At 32.4% G+C, this 13,038-nt stretch overlaps 1 protein-coding gene across 7 annotated transcripts in view; it reads left to right on the top strand.

Annotated features, from left to right (window-relative positions):
- Kiaa1109 (KIAA1109 ortholog) overlaps nt 1–13,038 on the top strand; it is a 213,952-nt gene that overhangs the window by 171,398 nt on the left and 29,516 nt on the right. For 4 of the 7 annotated variants that reach the window (XM_010611104.2, XM_033760040.1, XM_010611092.2 and 1 more), the window contains 9 exons: nt 1,610–1,836; nt 2,506–2,706; nt 2,899–3,029; nt 5,044–5,167; nt 6,454–6,563; nt 7,273–7,363; nt 7,976–8,038; nt 9,863–10,116; nt 12,366–12,581. In XM_010611104.2, the coding sequence (XP_010609406.1) occupies nt 1,610–1,836; nt 2,506–2,706; nt 2,899–3,029; nt 5,044–5,167; nt 6,454–6,563; nt 7,273–7,363; nt 7,976–8,038; nt 9,863–10,116; nt 12,366–12,581 (1,417 nt within the window). The remainder of the gene's footprint in view (nt 1–1,609; nt 1,837–2,505; nt 2,707–2,898; nt 3,030–5,043; nt 5,168–6,453; nt 6,564–7,272; nt 7,364–7,975; nt 8,039–9,862; nt 10,117–12,365; nt 12,582–13,038) is intronic. The other 3 variants (XM_010611112.2, XM_010611099.2, XM_010611119.2) reach the window with 3 other exon arrangements.

Raw genomic sequence — 13,038 nt, 5'->3', positions numbered from 1 at the left:
TAATTTTATTAAATACCTACTGTGTACAAGATATACTGCAAAATGTTTTGGGGAAAACTAAGATAATTCAGATACACTTTTTCATGTATTTAAATTCTGATGATGCAGTTAAGGAACATTTAGAAAAATTCCATTAGAATAGGTGATAAATAATTGTTTGAAATGCCAACTCTATTCAGATATACAAGAGGTCAAAAATATTTCCAAGTATGGGACAGTGTTGAGATCAAAGAAATCTTTGTAGAAGAATAAGCATTTAAACAAAATTAAAAGATAGATTAGTGCTGCTTAAGCAGAAAGTAGGAGGTGTGGCAAGACAAAATTCAGACAGTGGATATCATCAGTCATAATATCAAAGCACAGTGTGTACTCAGAGTTGTTCATTTTATCTAAAACAGAGTTAAGTGAAAAACGAGATGGTAAAAATCTTTAGTGCCAAATTAAGGAACTTGGACTTGATTTGCTGGGCAGAAGGGAGAAAACTGAATGTTACTGAGCAAGAAAGCAAATAGTGACATTATCAAGCAAACACCTTCAAGGATTAGTAAGGGAAAAAGGAACCTAGGAAACCAGTTAGGAGATAACTGTGGAAGTGATATCTTAACTGAGATGATAGCAAACATAAATGTTTACTGTTTTTGTTATAAAGTTGGGCAGGGCAAACTAAAGCCAGGCTGTTATTTAAATACTCTAAAACATTGAAGAGAGATTTTCTTTTTTTCCTTACTGTTCACTGTTATCCTCTCCAACCTTAGCCATCTAAGTAAGTTATCTCAGAAAGCACTGAGGTCCATAGTCCCCAGTGATAGAAAATTGAAAAAGTTAGGAAACTTCCAGAACATTATTCTATTAGAAAGAAAGGATAGTACTGAAACAAATATCCATGCTGGTAGAGAGTTCATATGTCTCTGTCATATATAAGTGACAACAATCCAATGATACAAGCTTAACCAAAAGTGAAAACTTTCTTTAAAGGATATTTGCAGGTTACAGTTAAATTTGCTATCTCAGGGAAAAGGAAGAGCCAGGTCAGTGCAGTGGCACTTAGTGACTGGTGGAGTCAAGATCTCAATTGTTGGCAGGATTCTTTCTAGTTCTTGCTTTTGCTCCTTCCTGGCTGCCTCATTTTTAACTATCTGACTAATTAATTAATTAATTAATTTCAACTGATGACCTTCTTACCCATGGCAGGACACATGACAGCTGAACCTTATTTACCCACTCTCAGTTATCAGAGAAGGACTAACTTTTCTCAAATTCAGAGATGGATTTTTATTTTTCCAGCTTTGGTGTTCACTTGAGCTAGTTATAATTAAATCTGGTTAATGAGCCAGGGTCATGGAATTTCTATATAACCATGAGAAAGATTAGTAGATTAGAGTAGAAGAAGGAATATATAGTTCTTGAGATAAAGAAGGGTGCAATATGGGAAGAAAACTAGATGCACTGTATATACGTACATAAATCATGCTCATAGCCTAGTGTTTCTTACAGATCTAACTGCAAAAACATTAGTTATGTATGCCGTCATAAACTATTATAATAACGTAAGGTTATTTAAATTTCTACATTTGGACTATCAAATAAAGCCATGTATTTATTTAAACAGAAAGTAGTAGTGCTGGCACCTGGACACTCAATGTTTTGTGGAAAATGTGTGGGATTGATGTCCACATGGATCCTAACATTGGCAAAAGGCTTAATGCTCTGGGAAATACTCTAACAACACTGACAGGAGAGGAGTACATAGATGACATTGCTGACTTAAATTCAGTGAACATAACTGACCTGTCAGATGAAGATGAAGTTGACACTATGTCTCCCACTATCCATACTGTAAGTAACTTACTATTGAAAGTTTTCAGGTCTGGCTTTTACCCAAAGTCAGGGATATAATTAATTCAGTGTTATTTAGTATATTCCAGTTGCTATTGAGGAGGAAGGGAACGCAGTAGGGTGGTTCCTTGGGTCTGCATTTCAAAGTATGGTCTTTTAATTGAGTTCTGTGTTCATGATGACTGTTAGCCAACTTATGCCTTAACTAATAGATGATGAAATAACATTGAAATTGGAGGGCAGTAATATCTACAGACAGAGCCTAGGCATAGACGGATGGAAAGTATGGTGGAAAGAGAAATAGGGAGAGACTATGAAAATGTTCTCAACTGAAGGTGTGATTATGATTGCTTAACTTTGAGAATATACTAAAAAGCATTGAATTGTACGTTTTGAGTCGATGAATTTTATGATCTGTGACTCACAGATCTATATATCAAAGAAGGAGACTTAAAAATGAATCCTAGAAAAGCAAAGTACACGCACAAAATGAAGGTCTATACTTTAAAAAAGAAAATTACTCTCTGCTTTTATTAGGGTGTTGATTTTTGAAAAATTGTTTTATACATTTATAACTATTGTACTTTTTTTACTTTTTTAAACTATTGTACTATTATCTTGTTGGAAAGACATTTTTAAAAAGTAGTAATATTACTGTTTATTATTTAGAATTCGGATGGAAGTTCAGTAAGTGGAGATGGCCACAAGCTCACCTTTGGGCAGCGACTTGTAAACCACCTACTAGGGCTGAGGCCCCCAAATCAACGCTACTCTGTTCCTACAGAATATCTGTGTGACTCAGAGATATGGGGCACCCCTCAGTCTAGACAGTCCCATTTGAAAGCATACAGAGCACACTCTTGGGGAAACGTAGGTAGCAACTAATTAGATTCTATATGAAAATAAAGGGATTTGAATCAATGGAGAATTCCAATCATCTTACTTAATATAGATGGCTTTGATTCTTGCATGCTTTTTTTTATTTAAGGTGTTAATTTTGTAGTCTAGATTTATTGTGTGAACTGACAATGGTATTAACAGATATGATTTCTAATTTTTCAGGAAGCTGTAGATTATCGAAGACAAGGAACATCTTCTAGCCAGCCAGGAGAACTTAGAGGAAGAAAAATTATGAAACGTTTAGTAGATATAAGAGAACTGAATGAACAGGCCAAAGTAATAGATGATCTTAAGTATGTGTAACTTTTAAATATAATATAGTGTTCTCAAAACACTAAAACTATAGGGTGCTAAAATTGGATCTGGGCTAATATAAACTGCATAGTTTATCAGCAAGATTAAGATTCAAAGAAATTTAATCATTTACTTGAGATCATAAGTTCACTAGTGGTAAAGTTAAGCCTGAAACTCTAGTCTACTGTTCTTCACAGCTCCTCATTTCTGAGCAGTTTATGACTGACTTTATACCATATAAACACACACATATATACTATAAATGGTATACATAAAATATGTATATAAATATCTCTACTTTTATATATACATTTATACATATTGTTATATGCTTATATAAATGTATGCATTAGCTTGCTAACAGTGTTTCTGGAGTAGAATTTTTTTATCTTACTGAGTTTATTGGTATATTTTAAGTATACAGTACAGTTACATTCATCATTGGGATCTTGTACCTTTACATGACACATCTTGATTCTCATTTTTCCCCATACCCCTGCCCTCCCTTCACCCCTACATCCTCCCCTATTTACAAAGAAAAACTGAGCATTTTTGAGTTTGATGTTATATCAATTTAATCTTCATATTTCTGTGAGGTAAGATGATATTATCCAAATGTGTCAGTTTTCTCTCATTGCTAAGACAAAATACCCAACACCCAAAATTAAAGGGGGAAACATTTACTTAAGCGTACAGTTCATAGAGTTTTCAGTCTATCATCTACTGGCTCTGAGGCAGGGTGGGCATGGTGGACGGGCAGCCTTGCAGAGGAAAAACAGTTCATGGAGCCAGAAGGTAACAAGAGCAATGGGAGGGGAGTTATAGAGAAGTAGTTTCTGGTGCACAGGGTTGCAAAGGCAACAAGGCCTTAACAGCTTCTTTCTGCCCCTTGTATCTTTATCAGTCTATTTAGGGCAGGTGGCACTCATGCTCTTCTTCATCCTAGTGCCCTCAGGCCTTGTCACACCATGAATCAATTCCAGATTCAGCCATCTCTGAAGAGGAAAGCCCCACCTCATCCACAAGATGCTTAGGGGGACGGGATCGAATACAAACCATAGTACCAAAGTTATTGATGAGAAAACTGGCACAGAGTAAAGAAGTAAAATTTGAACTTCATTGTGTCTGAATTCAAAGTTCATACTTCCTCTTCCATACCTGCCTGCCTGTTAGTAATTCTCCAAGACTAAAATAGGGATAGGAGACAGTAGGTGGTGATCTTTTTGCTCTATCTCCTGCCTTCTGGCTAGTACTAATGTGACCTCTGTAAGAATACTTCACAAGAATATTCTTTTTCTAAACTTGGGAAGTTTTATTTTCCCCAGAAGTTGATTATGTCTCATCTTTTTGTTATTGTTGCTTTGTTGTTGATTTCTCTTGATTCTAAAAATTAAACCCAGGGACTTTGTACTAAGCTATGTACATCCCCAGTCCTATTTTTAATTTTGAGACAAGGTCTTTCTAAATTACCAAGATTGAGCTCAAACTTTCAATCCTCCTGCCTTGTATTGTTTAATATTCATACATCTATATCTGTGTCTTTTTGTATTCAAGGACTTTTTATCAATTTATGTATTTTCTACAGTGAAAAGCATTGTCTGAAAACTTGTCTATAAATTATACAGTGGTTTACATTTTCTTTTTGACTTACACTATAATTTCATATTTGTTCTCAGAGCAAAAGTGACTTTAAACAAAATGTATTGCTTGTGGCTTATATATAGAATTTTACATACAGATATTTTTCTATATACTATGTCTATGGTTTTCATGAGATGGCTAGAGACTCTTGATACAGAAATAAGTAAAGCATTTCCTCAAATACTGGTGGGTTTTTTTTTTTATTTTGTTGTTTTACAGTTTGACAGATGTGAATATTAAACTTGTACAGTGTTTTGGCCTGTGCATATTCCTTGGTATTCTGACAAGTGAGAGCATTAAGAAGAAGCAGCTAAAAGTTAGTTTTACTTTGTTACTTCTTTGTAATAATTGCTGAATTTGTGTTGCATTCAGAAAATTAGGTGCAAGTGAAGGAACCATAAACCAGGAAATTCAACGTTATCAACAGTTAGAATCTGTAGCTGTGAATGACATTCGAAGAGATGTTCGTAAAAAATTACGGAGATCCAGTATGCGAGTGAGTATATGTTTAAGAAAATTTTTATTAGACAAATTTTTACTTTTTATTTTTGAAACTTATCTGTGATAATGCTTTTTTTTTTTTGCTTTTAAAGCCAGTGATAATTCCACCTGATTTGTACATAGCAGTTTTACTACGTACCAGATACTATTTAAAGCACTTTATATGTAACAGTCCATTAAATTCTTATAACATTCTTGAGAGATAACTCTATTATTATCCTCTTTTATAGATGAGGAAATCAAAGGACAGAGAAGTCAAGTAATATTGCTGTGATTATACAGCCAGTAGTCCTGCTGGAACCAAAATTTAAACCTAGGCAATGGGACTGTCAAGTGGAGGCCTTTCCCACTTTTTTTCTGCCTTTCATGAATTTACATTTGCTTTTTAGTCTAATATGATCTCTGTGAAAAATGTGAACTCAGTTGAGATGTCTGTCCTTCCCGTATTCTGTTTTCAGTGGTCATATTTGCCTATCAGCCACAATTTCCTCCCTTCTCTGTTTTATTTATATTTTTAACTAAAGACAGTTTTTGGCTCATAGTTCTTGGACATTCAGTTCTTTTTTCAGTCTCTATTCTCTTTGATTTTCAGTTTTGGTAATTTCTATTTATCCTCAAGACAAGTGATTTTTTTCCTCATATATTTATAGTCTGCTAATAAGCTTATCATTCATGTCTGTCAGTATTTGTGATCTCTAGTATTTATTTTTGGTTCATTCTTAGGATTTCCATCACTCATATCCCAATTATCCTTGTACACTGTCTAATTTACCCATCAGAACCCTTAGCATATTAATCATAGCTGTTTTAAATTTCTGGTCTGAGAATTCTACATCCTTATTTTATCTGGTTCTGATGCTTGTTCTTCCTTTTAAGATTATACTTCTTTTTTCCCTTTTGGTAGGCCTTGTAAATTTTTCTTGATTGCCATACATGCCGCACCAGTTAAATGGAACTTCTGTAAATTGCCCTTTGGTGTGATGCAATACTAAAATGTCAAGGAAGGGTGGATGTTTTATCATTCTCTGTGTTTCCTATTTGTGAGCCTGTGCCTCTAGTGTGAACTTCATAAATGTTTGTCAGTTTCTTTCTTCCAATTTAGATTGGATAATGTGGCTAGAGATAACTGGAGCTTGGTATTTCTCTTCTGGGTCAGTTATGATTTGATACCCCACCTCTCAGGCAGGTTAGGCTCCTCTAGCTGATTTCTCGCAAAGGTAGACCTTAGTAAAAACACAGTTTAGTCTACAGTCACTTTTTTTTCCTGTCTTATCTCATTAGGCTGCTTCCCTAAAGGATAAGTGGGGTTTGGGTTACAAACCAAGTTATAGCCGATCTAAAAGCATTTCTGCTTCTGGAAGACCACCTCTTAAGCGAATGGAAAGAGCAAGGTAATATATATTTCAGCCAATGAAAAGAGAAATAAAATTGCTGACTCCTTTAGCAAGATTCACTACTTTTTTATTACACTTTAATTGGGGAAATTATAAAACTAAGTAAAAGTGGACCTTTTTGCTAAAATAGCACCTGTACTGATTACTGTCGCGCTTCATTTATTTGAGGAATTTCTCTGTCATATTTATATCACAATGGAATGAGCTCTTTTTAGTAATGCTTTTTAGGCAAGTTTTATTTGTAAACTTCAGACTATTCAAAGACATGGATATGTGCATACTAGTAGCAGATGTTCTAAGTCTGTCCATTATTTTAGAAAAGGTATGATTGCATATATATTTCATATATGAAAATATGGAAATTTTATGTACCAAATTAAAATACTATTAAGTAACTCTAAAATTTTTCATTTAGTAATCTTACCTCAGATAAACTTTGATACTGCCATTGTTCAAAGCTAGCATTGTAAAAATAAGTCCAGGTTATTCTTACATGGTTTGGTTTTAGAAAATCTTAGTTTAATCAAAACAATGAGTATGTTTTTATATGATGCTAAAGATTAAGAAAAAGAATGCCAAAAAGTCAATCTTCTGATAAAGTAAATATTTAAAAATAAAATGTTAATGTGTCATTAATTCGACTTTTAGTATAGAAATTGTTTGAATGAGAATATTAGTGTTTTATTACTTTATATTTTACTTATAGTTCTCGAGTAGGAGAAACTGAAGAGCTCCCAGAAATCCGGGTGGATGCAGCATCTCCAGGACCCCGAGTAACTTTTAACATCCAGGATACAGTAAGAGAGAGTGTGTTTGTTCCAAGCACACATTACTAAATAGCTTTTACAGATTGAAAGGTTACAATGCTATACAATTTCATATTGATTCTTGCCTACCGTAAAGTAAGGATTTTAACACAGTCATGACAGGGTCATGATTCATATGTCTTGCTACGGGACAGCTTGAACAATTGGTGGTACATGTGTGACTGTACTGAAAACAGTGATTAGGTCTATTTGTACCTCTGGTGGTTGAAGCCAGTAAGAACATATTACTGCCTGAAGTATTGTAATGGCCTTCTAGTGGGTCACAGCATGTAACTGATTGTGTTTAAGTAAAAAAGTTTTTGTTGAATAATAATGTTTCCTATAAGTGAGAATTCACGTTAAACTGTCTTTCACATAATTGTACATGTGATAATTTGTACATATTTATGTATTTTAGTTTAGAGTGTATATGCAGGTTGTAGCGAAAGCTAGAGGAAGGTCAGCTTCAAAGTTGTATTCTAATTTCATAGCATGTTAGCATTTATGTTAAAATGTTTGGGTTTATTTATATATTTGTTTACTTTTAAGCTATTGTTTTTTATTTTTCACAAGTTTCTTTATTTTCTTATTATTTTAATTAAGTTGAAATATACAGTATGGGGAAGTACACCACAATCCAGCTGGCCTGGGGAAGGGTATTTTCAGGTACTTATGAAGAAGTATAAATATAAATTTTGCTTAAAAACTTATTAACCACCCTGAAAATCTGCTTTACAATTTCTTTCTTTCATTTCAAACTAAGCTCAAAAGTTAGAATATTTTACACAGATTCAAACTTTTTCATCATGTATATTTCATAAGCTCTAGCATGCATGTTTTATTTTTATACTTTTATAATTTATATAGATTATAATTATTACTTGGATCTTCAAATTAAGGTTTAAGTCAGCTTATCAGACCAACTCAACCAAATCATAAAAGAAAAACTGATGTTTATTCATTATTTACTTCTACCCAAGTAAACTCTTTACATTCATTCAGCTACGAAATTAATCTTTTCAAAAAGATTTGAGTATGTAAAAATAGAATCAGTTCTATCTCAGGACAAAGATTAATCATTGAATGTTGTTTCTTTTGTATCACTGTTATATAAAAATAAAAATATACTACAGTCACTAGAATTCACATTTTTATAAGCCAAATGTTTTTCCTAAATATGTCATAAAAGCAAAGATGAATCTTAAAGAGATTATATACCAGGTATATATGTTTTATCAAAAAATTTCCATTCAAGTTACATTTAAAAATTGGCATTATTTACTTCCAGTATGTTTTGTTTCCTTTTTCATAATTTCTTAAGGTCAAGTCAAAATGTATCCCGTCATTAACTGAATTCATTCAAGTTAAACTTTGTCATAGGACTATTAGATTGAAGCTTGAAGAATATTTTCTTTATTCAAAAAAAAATCTTGGAAGCAGGTCATTTATGCAGATTGAATCAATCTTACTAATTAGAGGATTTGGAGAGGTCAGCAGTAGATGTCAAACCAGGGCTCTGCACATGCTAGGAGGCACTCTGTCACTGAGCTAAATGCTTAGTTTTAATTAGATGATAGGTGATTTTTTTTGGGGGGGGTAACTGGGAATCAAATAGGTGATTCTTAAAGATATTGATATTTGAAATGATTCAGGTCCTATTTTGAAATAATTCTTATAAAAATGATATTTATAATTATAAACTAGATGATAGATGTTTGCTAATCATAAATTAGAAAATAGACAATTAAATTATGATTACATTTAAATTTAAAAACATGAGATCCAATAGTTTTAAATAATAAATTGTATTACCTTGCACATTATACTTTAGAAAAGTTAATCATTCCCAAATGATGTAGAAGCAGCTGAGGCAGGATATTGAAATTTAGTCATAGGAAGTCATGTTGGTTTTTTGACCTACTTAGAAATAGTGATGTCCTGGTAAAAACCTTAGAGACAGGTTGTTCACACTGTTTACCTTAAAATAACAACATTTATAAGTCCGATTAATATGTATTTTATTACTCAATTGTTTGCGCATCATTCAATCCATGAAGAACTCATTTTTTAAATCGATCCACAAAAGCTCCTTTAAAAATGACGAGATAGTATCCCTGTACTGACACTGCATGCTCTTCCATCATTACTTTTGACATTCTGATTTATAATGATCACATTTCTTTTGTTTCTACATATTTAACTTCTGCTTTAAAGAATGACATTGTTTACTAATCAATGTGATGATATATGTTCCTATTCAGTAAGACTTCACTCTGAGTTTTAAAGTGTCAGTTTTGTGACTTTCTATGGTTTAACCTTCTGCTTCCTTCCTTGTTGTGCCATTTCATATGTTCCTAAGTCTGATCCTTTCAGTTCAAAATGAGGGAATTCAATTCAGAGAATTTAAAAATATTTAAAGTCATTTCTTTTTTTAATTGAGAGGCAAGTTGAAATATAAATCTCATTCATGTGTTCTCCTTTTACAACCAGTTTCCTGAGGAGACAGAATTGGATCTTTTGTCAGTTACTATTGAAGGTCCATCTCATTACTCATCAAATAGTGAAGGATCATGTTCTGTGTTCAGTTCTCCCAAAATTCCCGGAAGCTTTTCACCAAACATTCCTTTCCAACCTGAAGAAGCCAGGCGAGATGACAGTTTGTCTTCTACCAGCGAAGACTCTGAAAAGGATGAAAAGGATGAAGACCGTGAGAAGGAAAGGTTTTATATTTACAGGAAACCCTCGTGAGTAGCCTTTTTGTTTTAAGATTCTTAGGTACTATTTCTAACTGAGCCTATATCTGATTTATTATTTACAAAATTTTCTCCTTAGTATGCCTAGCTTCAGTGAAAGGAACTAAGAGACATCTCTGTGATTTACTAATGTAATTTAGATTCATATGAAATTATTATTTTTTAATTTAAATAGGTTTATTCAAAACATGTTAGTTATTTCTCCAGGATAATCCTGGTTGAGAAAAAGGAAATAAAGATGGGTTATAAGTTAAGATAACTAAAAAGGCTATTTTATTTCTAGCATTAAAATGTAACACATTTCAAAGAGACACAGAGTAGTATAAGAAAAATAGTAAAGGAAAAGTATTTAGCAGTAGATGAAAGATTTCAACAAATTTTAGGAAGAAAGAAATAAGATGAGATGGTATTAAAGAAATAAAGAACATAGATGAAATCTTGCTCAGAATATACCCTCAAGAAAACCTAAAATGATCTTTACAAGTAATCTACTTAAATAATATTATGATAATAACAGTGATATTCTAGCTACAATAATGATGAGAAATTGGTTGGATATGAAAGTAATAACTGAAAATTAGTCTATGAGAAACTGTCCTCATCTTCAATCTTCTTCATTCTGAGCTGTGAGGATTCTCTCCTTTTCTTAAACCCCTCCTTTTCTGAAGCCCCTAACTCCTGAATCTCTTACAGCAGCATATTTTGATTTACTACCTAATTTTTCTGGAATATATCCTCAGATAACTTTCTAAGAAACTTTGTGATACAAACCTACTTTCATTTTTTAATATCTAAATTTACTGTTCTCATTTTCAGTACATAATTCTAATCTAATAATTATCTCTTCTAATAAGGACTATTGCATTATCTTCCAACATAAATACTTAGCATATGCTGGTTATCCTTTTCAATTCTATAAATGTGACTTGCTTTTTTTTTTTTTGAGATATTTTATGTCTGTTTATACCTGATAATTTTTAGGATTTTTAAAGTTATATTTATGTTCTTTAATTTCACAGTGGTATGTCTAGGTTTGGGTCTTCTTTGAACAATTTTTCTAGGTAATAAAATACCAAAAATGTTTTATTTGCCTATAGGAAATGTTGTTTTATGGTTGTTCAAATAAATTATCATAGTTTCTTCTTTTAATAGTAATCCTAAAAGTGAGATGTTTGCCCTCCTGGACAGATAATCTGTGTCTCCTTACTTTTCTTATATGCTTTAAATTTCCTTTTTTAAAAGATTGTCCTGTTTATTGAGATAGAATTTATGTTAGCATAGCCTTCTTTTCCACATGTGCAATTTGATAATTTTTTAAATTTTAAATTAAAAATTTTGGTACGAATACTTAGTATGCAGTCTTCCTTTTTACAGATATTTAAGTAGGTAATACAATATTATCTGTAGGCACAGTATTTTATAGCAGATCACTAGAATTTATTCATCTTGTGTAACTGGAACTTAATACCTAATTATTATCAACCTCCCATAACAACAATCAATATATTCTTTGCTTCTATGATTTTGACTTTCTTAGCTATCCCATATGAGTAGAATAATGTATTTGTCTATCTCTGCCTTTTAACCTCAGTTTAATGCCCTTAGGCTCATTCATGTTAGCACACAGTACAGAATTTTTTCGTTTTTAAAGTTGAATAGATTTTCCTTGTACATATATACCATTTTTGGCCACTCATCTTTTGGTAGGTATTTAAATTTCCCCACACATTTTGTATTTCATGAAAAGTGGTAGAATGAATAAGGAAGTGTCTTTGACATCCTGATTTCACTAGTTAAATGCTATAAGTGGAGTTTCTGAATAATATGGTAATTATATTTGTAATTTTTTGAGGAACATCTGTATCATTTTCCATAGTGACTGCACCATTTTTGGATTACTACCAACAACAGACATGGGTTCCAATTTCTCCACTCTTTACCAACACTTTTTTTTTTTTTTTCAAATAATAGCTATTCCTTAGGAGAGGAGATTTAGCTCAGTGGTTCCACTGCCTGCCTCACAAGTGCATGAACCCGAGTTCGATCCCCAGTACCAAAAATAATAATAATAATAATAATAGCTATTCCATTGGGTATGAATCAGATGTGACTCCATTAGACTTAGGATAAGGATCAGTTAGCAAGAGCTAGTTGAATAATTTGTGTGATTTTATATAGTGAGAAAATTTATTCGACTTCCCATTTTACTACAAGATAATGATCAGTTGTTCTTTCTGTAGACATACGTCTCGTAAAAAAGCAACAGGCTTTGCTGCTGTTCATCAGCTATTTACAGAACGCTGGCCAACAACACCAGTCAACCGAAGTCTTACTGGAACAGCAACTGAGAGAAATATTGACTTTGAACTTGATATACGTGTTGAAATTGATAGTGGAAAATGTGTACTCCACCCAACCACCCTTCTACAAGAACATGACGATATAAGCTTGAGAAGGTAAGAAACTGATTGAAAAAGAACATATAGAAATATAAAACTTCATCTGTTAGAAATACTATTCATATGTCACTGAATTATAATAATCTTTTTCTCAATCCCAAAATGAAATTTAAAAGGTAGTGGTAATATTTGAGTAATTATTTGTAATGATCTAGTGATTATTTGTATATAACCTCAAATTAAAAAAAAATAAATGCATAGTATTTTTTGGTAACTATAAACGGATATCTGATGTAGATGTACTAAATTTATTAATTAAAAGTTACATATTTGGAATTCTTCTTTCAACAAACAAATTTCTCAGGCTCTGCCCTTGTGTACATTTCCATTTTAAAGAATTGTACAGGGCCAAGGATTTAGCTCAGTGGTGCTACCATGTGCCTCACAAGCGCAAGGTCTGGAGTTTGATCCCCAGTACCACAAAAAAAAAAAAAAAAAAAAAAAAAAAAAAATT

Source organism: Fukomys damarensis, unplaced genomic scaffold (assembly GCF_012274545.1).
Source record: "Fukomys damarensis isolate Sample0158 unplaced genomic scaffold, DMR_v1.0_HiC HiC_scaffold_38, whole genome shotgun sequence".
Classification (NCBI taxonomy): domain Eukaryota; kingdom Metazoa; phylum Chordata; class Mammalia; order Rodentia; family Bathyergidae; genus Fukomys; species Fukomys damarensis.
Note: the sequence above shows the minus strand (reverse complement) of the source record. Positions and strands in the feature narration are given on the sequence as shown.